This window comes from Spermophilus citellus (assembly GCF_964194105.1).
Source record: "Spermophilus citellus genome assembly, chromosome: 3".
Classification (NCBI taxonomy): Eukaryota; Metazoa; Chordata; class Mammalia; order Rodentia; family Sciuridae; genus Spermophilus; species Spermophilus citellus.
The window spans coordinates 18,641,131-18,657,665 of record NC_138184.1 but is presented as its reverse complement, the minus strand read 5'-3'; the positions used below and the strand labels follow the sequence as shown (position 1 = coordinate 18,657,665).

General features: G+C 37.2%; 1 protein-coding gene across 3 annotated transcripts in view; it reads right to left on the bottom strand.

Moving 5' to 3' along the window:
• Positions 1-16,535, bottom strand: part of SETD2 (SET domain containing 2, histone lysine methyltransferase) — a 124,990-nt gene that overhangs the window by 4,514 nt on the left and 103,941 nt on the right. For 2 of the 3 annotated variants that reach the window (XM_081285239.1, XM_081285238.1), the window contains exon 18: positions 12,128-12,239. In XM_081285239.1, coding sequence (XP_081141365.1) covers positions 12,128-12,239 — 112 coding nt within the window. Of the gene's footprint in view, positions 1-4,027; positions 4,081-12,127; positions 12,240-16,535 lie in introns of all 3 variants that reach the window. The other variant, XR_014020944.1, reaches the window with a different exon arrangement.

The following is a 16,535-nucleotide window of genomic DNA, read 5'->3' as shown; positions in this document are numbered from 1 at the left end:
TGTGATATTGGGGGGTGAGGGTGGGGCAATGGGAGATGAGAGTCATTCAAGTCAATTAACAAAGGAATAGATGCTATGACACAATATATTTTGGGCCAAGATGGCACGATGATGATAAACCCAGAAACACTCCCTTGCAGCACTGCTAGAGGATAGGCTGCCAAGTTCCCCCTAACCAGATACTGCCAAGAGTTCGTGATGGGCTAGCAGCTTTGGCATTCAGAACATCTGCCATGCAGGCCATCTCCTCAAACCTTTCTCACCATTAGCCATTAAGCCCCTTCCCAATAAATGTGCTTTTCTGTGGAAAAGAATAAGAACATTCATTTTGCCTTTGAATACAAGTTACTTTGGAAGGATCCAACAGCTACAGCTGGTATTATAGGTACTTCATGCTTTTGCTAGGGAACCAGAGCAGAGAAACTTTTATTAGACTCCCCAACCAATCCCCCATTGGCCTTTCTGTCTATTCCTGTCATTTCCATAAACAGTATGAAGAAGCTGCCCAATTCTCTCTGTTCTGGAGTGGTTCCCAAGCAAAGTGACACTCCCTTGGCTTTGGGCTGCTACAAATCAGCTTTCTCTGATTTGCTATATAAGTTTTACACATTTTCTGTCTTTCGACTTATTTTCTATGGTGATGGGATACTGGAGATGTTTAGGTTTGGGAGATAAGGTACAAACAACATACAGATACTATTTCTGTTTTCTGGAAATTAAAAACAACTCACTGGTAATTCTATTTTCAAATGTTTGAGATTTAAATTTTTTTTTTCAATTGTAGAAAGTGTAGGTGTGTTCTACAATAAGACCTAAAGTAGCAAGGCATCAAGAATTATCTGAAGCCAGGCATGGTGGCTCATGCCTGTAATTCCAGTAGCTTAGGAGGCTGAGATAGGAATTTCTCAAGTTCAAGGCCAGTCTCAGCAACTCAGTGAGGCCCTATGCAATTTGGTGAGACCCTGTCCCAAAAAATAAAGAGGGCTGGCGATGTGGCTCAGTTGGTTAGTGCCACTGGGTTCAATTTCAGGTTACCCCTACCTCCTAAAAAAGAATTATGTGAAAAAGACAAGGAAACTTAAAAATTTCACCTGCTATTCTACTATAGATCTCAGTCATGAGTAGCAACAGCAAGAAGTACAGAGAGGGCCTTTAGGTGTAACAACTAGCTCAGAGTTCCTCATCCTATGGAAAAGGCCAGAGGCTCAGGGAGGGCACTGTCTACACAGGAATGTCCTGCTTTCCTTTGAATAGGATGTCTTCAGAAAGCTAGATAAATCCAATACAGATTTACTAGATTTCTAATTTAATCCCTGACTTGGTGAAATTGGGGTGAACTTTAAAAACAGTTATAGAACACTATCCACTGAGCTCTGTCAGGAAAAGGCCCCTCTACTGGGCCTTTTGAATGCTAAACAATTACGATTGAGAAAGGAAAAGTTGGGCTGGGGATGTGGCTCAAGCGGTAGCGCGCTCGCCTGGCATGTGTGCGGCCCAGGTTCGATCCTCAGCACCACATACAAACAAAGATGTTGTGTCCGCCAAAAACTAAAAAATAAATATTAAAATTTTCTCTCTCTCTCTCTCCCTCTCTCTCTCACTCTATCTTTAAAAAAAAAAAAAAAAAGAGAGAGAGAAAGGAAAAGTTCATATGAAGGAAGCCTAAACTTCCATCATGGAAATCATGAACAACAACAACAAAAAAATCCTGAACCAAAATGAAGTTTTCCTGGGAGTACTGAAATTCATGAACCCCATTCTTCTTGGCCTGTCGTCTGTAAATGGCATGAGAAACAGTTTCAGAATACTTTGCCAAGCCCAGGAGCCGAGTTGGTGTCAGAGCTGAGGATAGCACTAGTTACTGACATGGAAAACCTTGGGACTGCCCCAAGCATTTTTTAGCATTTCTAACAATAAAACTAAGTGGTGTTATTCATCTCTCCAAAAGCCTATTGCCCATGAAAAATCTTTTAGCACCAGAAAAGACATGAGACTGGACCAATGGTCCCTAACATGTAACAGGATAATTCATAGGTATCTGCCTGTATAGCAAGTTGCCTCACTGAGATTTAAGAAAACCACCACATAGCAGGGTGGGACTCTGATACATGAAAAAGCAAAGTGTTCCCATGACCTCAGCAGTAACTAATTTGCCTTTTCTCCATGTTGGCTCATTTGGGGCCACTAGTCAGTGTAACATTTTTTGTGGGAGCCTACAGAAGCAGTGGCCAGAAGGGAGCACACAGTGAAATGAGCACGCAAAAGGGTCTGGCAAAAAGCCAAAGCCTACTGCTTTTAGAAACTGATGCTGCTTCTTCATTTGGGTACATTTGGATTCCCTGAAAATCTGGTCTTAAAGTGAATCTTAAGTCTTTGTGACTTAGATGGCAATGGCCTTAAGCTTACTGGGTGGCTCTGGTGCCCATGTGCACACTGTGTAATACAACAAATACAAACTCCATCCTTAATCACACACACAGACACAACTAGATCACAAAGTCCATGTGCCCTAAAACTGAGGAGTATGGCCTATTCTAGAAATGGGTCCCAACAAGAGAGAGAATATACTCAGCTAATGTTTCTCTCTCCCTGAATTAATTAATTAAAAAAAAATTTATTTGTTTTAATTAGTTACACGTGACAGTTCAATTTTCCCTGAATTTAATTAAATACTTTTTGGAGCATGAAACCTAAAGGATTACTTAATGAGGAATTATATCTTTTGGGACAGCACACATCCAGAAGGAGGAGCTGAGCCATTAGAAACACTACAGATACAATTCAACCTAAATTCTGAGACACAGAAATCTGAATGTATATTAATTAAAAGGTTAAGAAAGATGATACTTGGGCTGGGGATGTGGCTCAAGTGGTAGCGTGCTTGACTGGCATGCGCGGGGCGCTGGGTTTGATCCTCAGCACCACATAAAAATAAAATAAAGATGTTGTGTCCACCGAAAACTAAAAAATATTAAAAAAATTCTCTCTCTCTCTAAAAAAAAAGATGATATTGAAAATATATTGCTTTGGAGTTGCATAGTAAAATTCTATTTCACTGAGTGCTTCTAGATAAATTAAGGTGCAGCTGAAAACTTTGTTCAAAAAAAAAGGTAGGGAGTGGTGAGAGTACTAGAATAGGAGCAAAAGATTTCTAAAATAAATTCTAACAATAGTATTTCCAAAGTCTGGATTACACATAGGCTCCCATTTGCTTCATTCAGAAGGAAGCAGAGTTACAGAAACTCAGGAACTAAAGTTTTTTAAAAGACATTACTAGTAGCTGATATGGTGGAATATATGGTGGAATATGTGGTGGAATGACTTGGGAGTTCTGAGGAAGGGGGATCACAAATTCAAGGCCAGCCTCAGCAACTTAGTGAGGCCTTGTCTCAAAATAAAAAATAAAAGAGCTGAGGATGTGGCTCATTGGTTAAGCCCCAATCCTCAGTATCGCCAAAAGAAAAGGAAAGGGGACAAAAAAAAAAAAAAAAATGGATGGGAGGTAGCTTAGCCTAGCTCAGTGGTAGTGCTTGCCTCAGCATGCATAAAAACCTGGTTCAATCCCCACTAATAGCAGTGCACACATTACTAGGAACCAGCGGGCCTCCTACTCTGTGTATCTTGCCTAAGAGTATTGCAGACCTAGGATTTCTCTCTGGTTCCCCAACTGATGAACAGGTTATCCTGACTGAGCAACACAATCATAGAGATCTGCACTCTGGCTCTGACAATCCCCCCTCAAATGTGATTTCTTAGTTCTTCATGACTAGTAAGTGATTTCTATGAAATTATTTTGCAAACTGACCTGACTCCAAAAATGGGATCATCAACTGAAAGAACTCTTGGCCCTGATCCCACCCTCTGCAACTCTCTCAATCCAACACTCTACAATAATTATTTTACTATAACATAGAGAACACTAGTATACCTCATAACTGTTAATTTTAAGCCAGGAGATAGCTGCTCTCAATTGTGCAGTCAGCAATGATTAAGGTTTGAGGTTCTCAAAAAGAAGATTTGAACTCACCACAGGATGGATGATGGAAGAGAGTACAAGATGACCAGGAGTAGGGAACAATACTGGAGGAAAACAGAGAAGGAAGGCTCTCACAGATGCTTAGCCTCATTATCAAAAGCTTCTACCACCACCCAGCGTTCTTCAAAGGATTCTCTATCCACTGCATACCTTCCCTTGGTCATTCCATATGCTTCTATGTTTCCAATAAGCACTAATTTACTGTTGACCCAAACCTAGATTTGACGATCTACCAGCTTTTACTATTCTGAATCTCACAGGGAGCTCAAATTCTATACTGAACTTTTCTCCACCTCCTCCTATTCTTTCCTTCATTTCCTAGAATGAACAGTGGGTTGGTTGCTTCCCGCCCTGCCCCCCTCAACCAGGGGTGCTTAACCATGGAGCTACATCTCTCTTTTTATTTTGTATTCTGAGACAGAGTCTCACTAAGCTGCTTAGGGTCTTGCTAAATTGTTGAGGTTGGCTTTGAACTTTCAATCCTTCTTCAGCCTTCCAAGCTGCTGTGATTACAAGCATGCACTGGGCAAACAGTCAGATCTTACTCATGCAAGCTAAAAATGAGGGTTGTGGGTATCCTTGCTTTTTTCTTACCCACTAGTTTGCTAAGTGCTGAATATTGCCTTCTCAAATGTCTTTGCCTGGTTCCCCAATATCTCTACTCTTGAGTTCCACACTTTGCCTGAACCATTATAAGACTCTTCAATCTGATCTTCCTGTCACTGACCGTTTTTCAAATGGGCTTGTTTCACACACAATCGACTGACTCCCCCCACTAAAAGTATTCATTGGCTCCAAGTACCTATCTAATAATCACATTAGTAGGACAGTAAAACCTCAGAAAATTTAAATCTGACTTACTTTTCCATTTGTGGAGTGGGTGGTCCTAGTGATAGAACCCAGAGCCTCACACATGCTAGGCAAGCATTCTCCCACTGAATTATAACCTAAGCCTTACTTGTTCACCACCCTATATACAAACTCTCACCATGACAAATTATTTTCATTGTTTTCTATATATACTCTGTACTGTTCTGATTTTATGCCTTTGCAAAAACTGCTTTATGTATCTCAAATGCTCAAACCTATTAATTTAACAATAGATAAAACTGTGCTTTTTGTAACATCTCTGATGCATCTTCTTACACTATGATCACTATGTTCCTAAAACATTTTGTGTATACTGTGGCAATTACCCCACTGTATCCTTTTAGATCTGTTTTTAGCTAAACTTCCTGAAAACCAGGATCCAGTTTTAATCTCTTTCAATCTGTAATACCTCACACGAGGTCTGTGAATTAATGAAAACTTACAAACTTACTCTGTACTTTCAAGGGTATTCCTAAGTGAAGGTCCTAAAGATGAAAAATATGGGACATAAATACCTTCCCCAAAGACATCTTTCTTCTGTTTACTGAAATGTTAGCTCAATGAATGCAATTGTGAAGTGTTAAGAAGGACAGATGCAAATAAGTTCTAGCTATCCAAGTCCAATTGGGACTGTGGAAGAGACTATGGTTTAGAAAGAGACCCAAAGACCAATAGCCCAAACCTTTGCCTTGTGCTTTAGGGCAAGGTCAGGCAGAAGATCAAAGCTCATTTGTTTCTCTATCTGCTTTCTTTACCAAAGGGTTAACAATAAAGAATAGAAGACTTTGGTTTGGATTTTTTCATTAGAAATACAAGAAAAGGTAAAAATGACAAATCACAGATAAAAAGTCTAAGAAACTAAGATAGTTTTTTGCAATGTCCAGATAATTTTTTGCAAGAAGCACATTGACACTTAAGGAGTTTTAACCTTAGGTAACTTTCTGTACAGCCACTACCCCCACCAACACAAAACCATCCCGTACAGATCCTTTGTGTACTGCTAATAGTAACATATAATAGTGCAGCTATTTTGGAAAACTTAAAATTTCTTAAAAAGCTGAACATAATTTTATCCAATGACTCAGCAATTCTACTTCTAGGTATTTACCTAATAGAAGTGAAAATATGTGTTCAAAGAGTTATGAAAATGTTCATTCATGTAACATTATTTATTAATTTATTTATTATTAACAGTCAAATAGCAGAAACAACACAAATTATACCAACTGATAAATGGATAAACAAAATGTTATACATATTTATAACAGAATAGTATTCACTCATAAAAGGAATGAAATCCTGATACATACTATACCAAAGATGAATCTTGAAAACATGCTAAATAAGTCAGTCATAAAAGACTACATACTGTATGATTTCATTTATATAAAATGTCCACAAAAGGCAAATTTATCAAGAAAGAAAGTAATTGGTGGTTGGACTAAAGTGGGAACTAACCAAATGAATATGAGATCTTATTGGGAGGATTAAAATGTTCTAAAACCAAACTGTGGTAATGTTTGAATAATTTGTGATTTTATTAAAAGTCATTGAATTATAAACCCAAAACAATTAGGTTTGATGCAAAGTATATTATACCTCAATAAAGTTACTGGTTCCCCCCCCCCCCTTTTTCTTTACTTCTCTCAAAAGCCCTGCCATAGGGCTGGGGTTGGGGCTGAGGGGTAAAGTGCTTCCCTGGCACATGTTAGGCACTATATGTGAATAATATACATATAGAGATGATAGACAGACAGATAGATAGATACTGGTGAATACATGCCATTATACATTTATCAAAACCCACAGAATGTACAATACCAATTGTGAATCCTAATATTAATTATAGTCTTTGGTGCTAATTATGTATAAGTACAGGTTCATCAAATTTAACAACTGTACTTCTCTGGTACTAGAAGTTGCTATGCATGTGCAGTAGTAGGGGTATATGGGAACACCACAGTCTCTTTTCTTTCTTCCTTTGATCTACTTTCTGCTCAGTTTGGCTGTGCCACAATAGAACTAAATATTAAGACTATTTTTTTTAAAGAAGTAAGCTAAATAACTTTTTCAGACAAACAAAAACAGAAAATTCATCACCAGTAAATCAGAAATACTAGAACTATTAGAGGGAATTCTTCAGGCTAAAGGAAAATAATTCCAGATGGAAACGCAATTGTACATGACACAAAAATAACAATAGATATTTCTCATGAAGTTTTAAAAATTTCTTTAACAGTTAACAGACTCTGTGTGTGGTACTGGGGATTTAACACAAGGTCTAATGCATGCTAACCTGTGCTACAATTAAGGTACACCCCTAGCCTCATTAACAAACTTTAAAGCTGAAAACAGTAATATATTCTGGGGTTCATAACATAAAAAATAAAATTAAGTTTATACCATAAGTAATAAAAAAAAGTGGCATATGATACAACGGTAGGCTACAATGAGATAAATACACATATTGTAAATCTTAGGTCTCATAATACCTTTGCATTCTTAAAACATTGAGGAACCCCAAAAAGCTTTTATTCATGAGAAATATCAAACTAATAGTATTTTGCTTTCTATTTTCTTAATAGCTATATAAAACATATCGACTTTAAGCCTAATTCTGGGCTTGACTTTGATACATTTAGATATGTTGTAAATGAGAACAATTTTTCACAGAATGCTAATTACCACACCCACATTATTTTCCCATGGCTGTCACTGTGAATATTCTGTCACTTTAGTGCACTCAGCCTTTCTAGAATTTGTGAACTCATTTATTATCACTAACTCTAGGGCATGTTAGAAACTATATTCTTGCCTATAACATGTTACTTTTTGTATGTACGGATGTATAGACAGATGCACACACAATGAATCAGTGAAGGAAATTAGACCCAGTCCCCATAAATAGGGCATTAAGCAGCTGGCCTGGTCTACTGTTTGTCTTCAGAAAATGACTGCTGAATGATATAGTTACACAGTGCTAACTGTGCTTCAATTCTGTTAACTTTCTAGGCTCTCCTCTTACCAAACAGGATACCATTTCATTCAATCCTTCATTTTTTGCCTAGAAGTCTTAGAACAGTGCTTTAAAAACTTTTAGTTTTCACAATTCTGTTAAAACAAACAAACAAACAAAAAAACAGCAAACAATGATTAGCTGGGCACATGGCATACACCTGGAATCTCCAGCTACTTAGGAGGCTAAAATAGGAGGATTGCAAATCTGAGGCCAGCATAGGCAATTTAGCAAGATTGTTTTAAATTAAAATAAAAAAGGACTGGAGTAGATTGCTTGCCTCGAATGTGCAAGACCTGGGTTCAATCCCCAATAACACAAATAAATAAAGAATAAAATAAAAAAGTATTTTAACCCCCAAAAGTAAGTTTCTATGGAAAGGTGTTACAGAAAATGCACAAGAAAAATATCAGATAATCTTTAGATCCTAGAACAAAACTCCCTGGGTCCATGCTAGGGCTGGCCAGATAGGAGTCTCAAAAGGAAAAGCTTCAAGAAGATAAACTCTTATTATTCAGAGCCTAATTTACACATTACCCCCTCAAGTTTTCTTCAATTTCCTTTTAATATTGCATCTTCCCCCTCTATAAATGCCTCTAGCCCTTAAGAGTCAAAACCGTAATTAACCACTAAACCATATAATAATATATACTTTCAATCTTACTGTTATGGTATAGATCCTAAATGTTCCCCAAACACCATGAGTTGAAGGTTTGGTCACCAGTTGATGATATTGTCAGGAGGCAGGGTCTAATTGGAAGAAGTTAGGTCACTGGGGAGTATGCCCTTCAAGAGTATGCTGGGAACCAGCTGCTTCCTCTCTCTTTAGCTTCCTAGCCACTATGATATGAACAGCTTTGCTCTACCACGTGCTTTCCACCATGATATTATACCTTGCCACAGGCCCAAAACAATGGGGTTAAGTGATCATAAACTAAAACCTATAAACACCATGAGCCAAAATAATTTTTTTCCCTTTTAAGATTTTTATCGGAGGTATTTGCAACAGAAAGTTGACTAACGCACTTACCATCCTATAGGCCCTAAGAGCAATAATCTTGTCGCATACTGCTTTTGTATCCCCAGGTTTCGGTGTTTATGTTAAATAGGAACTCAAATGTCTGATAAGTAACCAAAATGTAAAAAAAAAAAAAAAAAAAAAGAGTGGGATTAATCTCATGTCTGTATGAGTTGAAATGTGGTTTTGGATCCAAAGTTAAAGTTAGTAGACAATGATTAAAGCATTGTGTTTTGGTTGTTAATACTTCCAATATTCTACCCCCCAAATACACATGCACCCACAGAAACAGGACAGAGATCAGATAAATATACCATATACATACTCTGAGGAGTATGGATATAGTAAGGTTTTAAGTCTATACTTCTCTTAATAGTCAATCACAAATAGTAAGTACTAATTTAGTCTTAAATGTGTATGAGAATTGCCTAGGGACTTTAGATTCTGATCTAGGAGGAAGTATGAATTAGGATTGGGATTCTGCAGTTTTTTTTTTTCTTTTTTCTTTTTTTTTTTCTTTCTTTTTGGATTCTGCAGTTTTAATATGTGCTTCTGGGCACTGAATAGATTCATTGTGAAGTCCTTAACTCCAATTAGTTCAATTTCTATAGTCTACCACCACCAGAGTTTTTAAAATGCAAAGTCAGATCGTGTTACCAAACTACTTTAAGGATTTGCCATTACTTAGAAACTGAGAATGGAATTCTAATTGCTTAGAATGGCATGTAAGGCTGCTCTTTTACTTGGCTGCTACTGCTACTACTACCACTATTTTTTTGTTTTATATTTTGTTATATTTTTTGGTACTAGGGATTAAACCTAGGAGTGCTTTGTGACAGGCACAGTGAGTGGCACCCACCTGAAATCCCAGTGACCTGGGAGGGTGAGGCAGAATTGTAAGTTTGATGCCAGCCTCAGCAACTTAGCAAAGCCCTAAGCAACTTAGTAAAACCCTGTCACAAAATAAAAACAAAACAAAATAAAAGGAGCTGGGGAAGTGGCTCAGTGGTAAAGCACCTCAGGGTTCAATTCATAGCATATATATATATATAAAAAAAGAACCTACTTGTGCCTCACCACTGAGCTATATTTTTTCTTCAGAGATAGGGTCTCACTAAGTCAACCAAGTCTGGCCTGGAATTTGCAATCCTCCTGCCTCAGCCTACCGAAAGCTAGAATTAGAGGTGTGCATCACTATACCCAGTTTTGGCTTCTATTTCTCAGTTCCTACTTTGTGTTTGACAGTTTTGATGAGCTAGATTTTCATACAAAAAAAAAAAAAAAGGCTTTCCTCTGAACATTAAATAAGCAATAGTAGACTTTATGCCTACTTTTCATTTGCTTTGAAAGGCCTAACTTAGTAGACACACATCAAACCAAAAGACTGAATCATAATTAATGAAGTACCCATGAACTACCTTGGCTTTACGCAGGAGATATGGTCTCCAATGTGACCATCTCTGGCCCCAGAGCTCAGCTAAACTGTTGCACCACAAATTTCAGTCCCTATTTTTTTAAAAAGATATAGCTAACATAGCTATAGAAGTATGGAAAGAGGAAACTGTATATTGTGTTTATCTGTTTTATTTTTGTGGTGCTGGGAATTGAACCTAGGGCCTCAACATTCTAGATAAGAGCTCTACGACTGACCCATATCTCCAGGCCTTGTTTGTTTATAAGTTTATACATCATTTAAATGGCAATTGCTTAGTAGTCCTGGACATATTCTAAAATAATTCAAGAACACATGGTAGCACAACAGCTGGAGAGAAGCAGCTATGTGATTTAAGTGAATCATTTGAAATCTTATCAAGTTCCATGTGGATTTAACTTAATTGTGTATATTTTTTGGCAAATATCCAGTACACGGTAAAGAAAGAAAAACCATTCCTCCAAAAGTTGATACAAAAGAAAGTATGAATCTGCTTCTATTTTACTTATCTTTCATTCCAGCTCTTTCTTCCCTCTTCCACCTATCCCTACTAATTTAATTAAATGCCTCTTCTTATTTTGAAAATAAAATACTATTATTCAATAGATTTTATAACACAGAAAAATACGGTCTCATTCAAGATACCTCTTCCAACCAGGCGCGGTGGCACATGCCTATTATCCCAGCGGCTCAGGAGGCTGAGATGGGAGGACTGAGAGTTTAAAGCCAGCCTTAGTAACAGTGAGCGCTAAGCAACTCAGTGAAACCCTATCTCTAATAAAATAGATAACTGGGCTGGGGATGTGGCTCAGTGGTTGAGTGCCCTTGTTCAATCCCTGGTATCAAAAAAAAAAAAAAAAAAAAAAAAAAAAGATACCTCTTCCTTGGAGTCAGTTGAATCTTATTATTAAGTGAAAAGAATAAAGAGTTGGTTTAATTCAGTCATGGAATATTTGATTTATATGACTTCTAATGCCAATTACTGTCTTGTCAGAGGTGGAGATGAGAAAGTTTTCTTTCCTGCTTTGTTCTAGTATTTTCATGGTAAATTATTTGTACTTCAAATCTTAAAGGGGGTGGGGGCAGCATTATATTGCTTTGGTGAGTTTTTAAAATGTAACCAGTTTGGGGCTGGGGTTGTGTCTCAGCCTAGCACACATGAAGCACTGAGTTCGATCCTCAGCACCACATAAAAATGAAATAAAGATATTAAAAAAATGTAATTAGTTTAACTTCATTCTAGATTCAACAATGTCAAAATAGAAAATCATTAAATCATACCATCCATGTAAGTAAACATTCAGTTTAAAGAGCCAAAACACATGTGGAAAGAAACCATCTATCCATCCATCTCACCATCAAGAAAAATATAGTAGATCTACATGAACTAAAAAGTTAGGATATGCTAAAAGAAGTTATAAAAGCATGAATATTATGACTGCCTTAGGGCTTCTCTTGTTGTCACTCTTTGCCTTCTGTTACTATTATTAATGCCATATAACACATTTTCATGATTGGTCTATTCAAAACTCTTTGCGCGCGCGTGCGCGCACACACACACACACACACACACACACACACAAACATATCCCTTAAATGAGTAAGTAGCTAGCACGCATCTGAGTCCTTCAAAGCTAAAAATAAAAAAGGGAGGGGACTTTCACATATTTTTTAGAATAAGGGAAAAAAAAGAAATCCAATAGCCATGTGATCTTGGCTCTCAAATAGTCAGAAACATATGTAAGCCACACTCACCTTCATGGGGTTTTCATCATATGTTGGGGTTCCCAGGTCCATCTCAGCTTCATGCTCAAGGCTGGCATCATCTCCTGGGCTTTCCCAAGTAGGAGGATCCCACTGAGTCTGCCTAGAAGGAGGTAATAACAGCCATGACGTCATGGCTAGAAAACAGAGTACCTCAGCATAGGCATCTCTGTTCATATATACATAAAATAGAAATGCAATAGGATGCAAAACAAGTCAGCACCATGAGATTGAGACAATTCTGATATCTTACCATCAGTAATGATTCTAGCTGTTTAGCTTATCCTATTTCTGTGGAAAATAATATGTCTAACATTGGCTAAGTGTTGAAGACAGCAATAAAGGCAAACATGTTGTGGGCCACTCATGTATTGGTTTGTTTTTGGAACTGGAGATTGAACCCAAGGGCACTTTACCACTAAGCTACATCCCTAGTATCCCCAGTCCTTTTTAAATTTGAGACAATGTCCTGTTAAATTGCTTAGACTGGCCTTGAACTTACAATCCTCTTGCCTCAGGCTCCTGAGTCACTGGGATTACAGTCCTGTCACCTCATCCAGATCTCACCTGACTCTTCATTTCTGGAAATAGGATTTAGCAAATCCTAAAGAATACACAAAGTAGGTATGCCTATGATACCCCTCTGCAGGGAAAGCTATCAAGAGTGCTTATACCTAATATGTACCTTGAGCAAAACAAAATAAATCAGAACACAACCCTCAAAACCCTTGATCATGTGAGAAACCTGTTCCTAGCTTTGAGTCTTCTTGTTTGTAGTTTAATGACTGACGGTGTAAAAAAGGTATACAGGTTAAAAACTTGTGTCCTCTGCTAAGAATATTCAACTGACTGGAAAAAGACTCAGTTGGCTCTGTTAACTCAAAGAATGTTTATAGTCGTTTTGAAAATAAGCAGGCAAAGATTTTAAGCTAGATCTATAGGATAAAAATTGGAAGAAAGGACATTCACATTCAGGAGTCTGAAGCCCACTGTCACAGGTAATGTTATAAGGGTAGTCATTTCAATTATCAAAAGCCTCAAAGAAGGTATCAAACCAATCTGGCAGGTCAGTAACGTCATTATAGTTTTCTGTTTTCCTACCACACCAATCTTTAATCAGCAACACTAAACACATTTGATATAAAACACTTTTAATGATGATTTTGAGAAGAGGCTTACATCTGATCTATGGAACTTCTTTTAAAAATAGTTAAGATGTTTACTGTAATAGGCTCGTCATTAAGGTGCATGACTGCAATTCCAGCAACAGGAGGAATTCCAGTGAAACCAGCCTTGGCAACTTAGCAAGACCCCATGTCAAAATAACAGATAAAGGGATTGGGGATGTAGCTCAGTAGTAGAATGTTCCTAGGTTCAAACTCCAGTCTCTCTCTCTCTCACTCACACACACACACACACATGCAAAAAAAAAAAAAAAAAAAAAAAAAAAAAAAAACCCAAAACACAACTACTACTGTAATAAATGAACCATAAGCAGCTATGTGTTTTACTGTGGAAACTGAAAAGATATACATATATATAAAAATTCTCTTCTTAGTTGCTAGATAAGGTGAACCTACGGGGTGGGGGGGAAGTACACTGTAAATAAGAAATACAACCCTTTTCATTTTTATTTATTTATTTATTTTTTAGTTGTAGGTGGACACAATACCTTTTTTTATTTGTATGTGGTGCTGAGGTTTGAACCCAGTGCCTTCCACATGTGAGGTGAGCACTCTACCACTGAGCTACAGGCCCAGCCCCCTTTTTCAATTTTTAAAGAATGATAGTATGTTAAAAGCTTTCTTTGGTTTTGAAAAACAAAGTTCTAGTTAAATTTGCAAGCAATAACTTTTAAAACCATTACAAGTGAGAACATAAGGAAGGCTCATTTTATAAAGATATTTTAATGGGATTAATGAACACTTTTCTAAGCAGTAAGCACAAAGGGAAAACATGCAACCAAATGAAACATTTAAACTTCTTTATAAGACATTACAAACAAAAACATTTGTAATATCCTTAATTAAGAGAAAAAACAATGTGGACAGAAAACGAGCAAATGTCCCAAACAACTCATAAAAGATGCAAATTGCCAATAATCTAATAAAGATGATCCCATTTCAATAAGAGTTGGAAATAAAATTATTTCTCACGTATTAAAGTTACAAAATGAAGAGGTGTCATAAGGAAGATGGCACTTTTGTACTTTTTTTGTGGGAGTCTAAATTTGTACCAATTGCTTCTAAAAATGGTAAATGGACAAAATTCCTCAATGTAAAATGTGCACCTAATTTGCCTAATAATCCCAACTTTTAAAAATCTACTCAGAGGGATGGAACTGGGGCTCATAGTAGAGCACCTGCCTCGCACACATGAGGCCCTGGGTTCGATCCTCAGCACCACATAAAAATAAATAAATAAAGATATTGAGGAGGAGGGAGGAGGGAGGAGGAGGAGGAAGGAGGAGGAGGAAGGAGGAGGAGGAAGGAGGAGGAGGAGAACAACCACCACCACCACCACCACCACCTACTCAGGGCTGGTCAGGTAGCTCAATGGAAGGGTGCTTCCCTATCATGTGTGAGAACTGGAAAAAAAAAATCTATGAGAAGTAGTAGTAAGATTAGTATTCGTAAGGATGTCCAACGCTAGAGTAACATAAAAAATGTGAAGATCTACCAATCAGAGTGGGTTAAATAAAATTTGGTATAGTTATATACCAAATATAAAATTAAGCAGGAGTTAGCAAACATTTTTTTAATAAATAATATATCAGAGTGACAAAGTATCTTTGATGTTCTGGGCCATAAGGTCTCTGTCACAACTACTCAATTCTGCAACTATAATGTGAATGCAGCCATAGATAATTCCTAAGCAAAGGAATGTGGCTGTATTGTAGAAATAAATAAAATAAAGGTCTATCAATACTAAAAAAAATTAAAGGAAAAAAAAACCACTGGGCAAGATTTGCAGACACTGCAACAAAGTACAAGTAAGCATATAATGTAATTCTTTTTTGGGGGGTGGGGGGTGGAAGAGAGTTATTTATACTTATGTGGTGCTGAGGATCAAACCCAGTGCCTCACATGTACAAGGCAAGCACTCCACCACTGAGCCACAACCCTAGCTCTAATGTAGTTCTTTTTGAACTTTTTGTTTTGAGACAGAGTCTCACTAAGTTGTCCAAGCTGACCTCAAACTTGTGATTCTCTTGCTTCAGGCACCAGAATCACTGGGATAATAGGCACGTACCATCATGTCTAGTTAATAACATATCTATATATTAGTTGATAAAAAGTTCTGGAAAATAGATTAGTAAATACAGGCTTGAGGCATTGGGTTTGATACTCAGTACCATATAAAATAAAGACATTGTGTCCACCTATAACTAAAAAAAAAATATTTAAAAAAATAGATTAGTAAATAAAGCAGACTATAAAACATGCATCATAACAATTATCATAAGATTATATATCAATAAAAAAAGCTCAGAGACCTACATAAAGATATATACCTAAAGAGATTGGGGGGGGTGGGTGCTGCTGGGAATAGAACCCAAGGCTTCAGAAATGCTAGGTACACCCTCTACCAAGAAGCTACACCCAAGCCCTGTCCAAAGATATTTAAAGGGGTTATCTCTGGGTAGTAGTCTAATACTTTAGCTCCTTCTTAATACTCTGTATCTGTTTAAATAAGCCTAATATATTTGAAAATATATATATGAGTTGTCAAACTATGGCCCATGGATCAAAGCTATTCTACCACTCTACCACCTGTTTCTATAAAGTTTACTGGAACATAGTCATACCCATATACATATATTGTCTACAACTGCTTATACAACATCAGCAGAATTGAGTAATTATGACAGTAATAAAGACTAGGCATGGTCGCATATGCCTATAATCCAGTGACTCAGGAGGCTGAAGTAGAAAGATCACAAATTCAAGGCCCTAAGCAACTTAGTGAGACCCTGTCTCAAAATCAAAAATAACAAAGGGGCTAAGAATGTGGCTCAGTGGTTAAAAATTCCTGGATTCAATCCCTGGTAACCAAAAAGAATTACTTGGACAGTAAAGCTTAAATATCTTCTGGCCTTTACAGAGAGGTTTTGCTCATGATCCCTGATAGGTATAATTTTAGATGAAGTCACTACCATTTTTTAAAACCCCTTAGTTTTCTCCAAAAGAGCCTTACACATTAAAAGTGTATCAAGGGCTGGGGTTGTGGCTCAGTGATAGAGCACTTGCCTAGCACCTTCAAGGCCCTGGGTTCTATCCTCAGTACCACATAAAAATAAACAAAACTATTGAAAAAAAAGAAAAAGTGTATCAAAAACAAAGGCTAAAATCTAAGGTCTGACATACATTTTAAAACATGATTCTATTAATTCACTAGC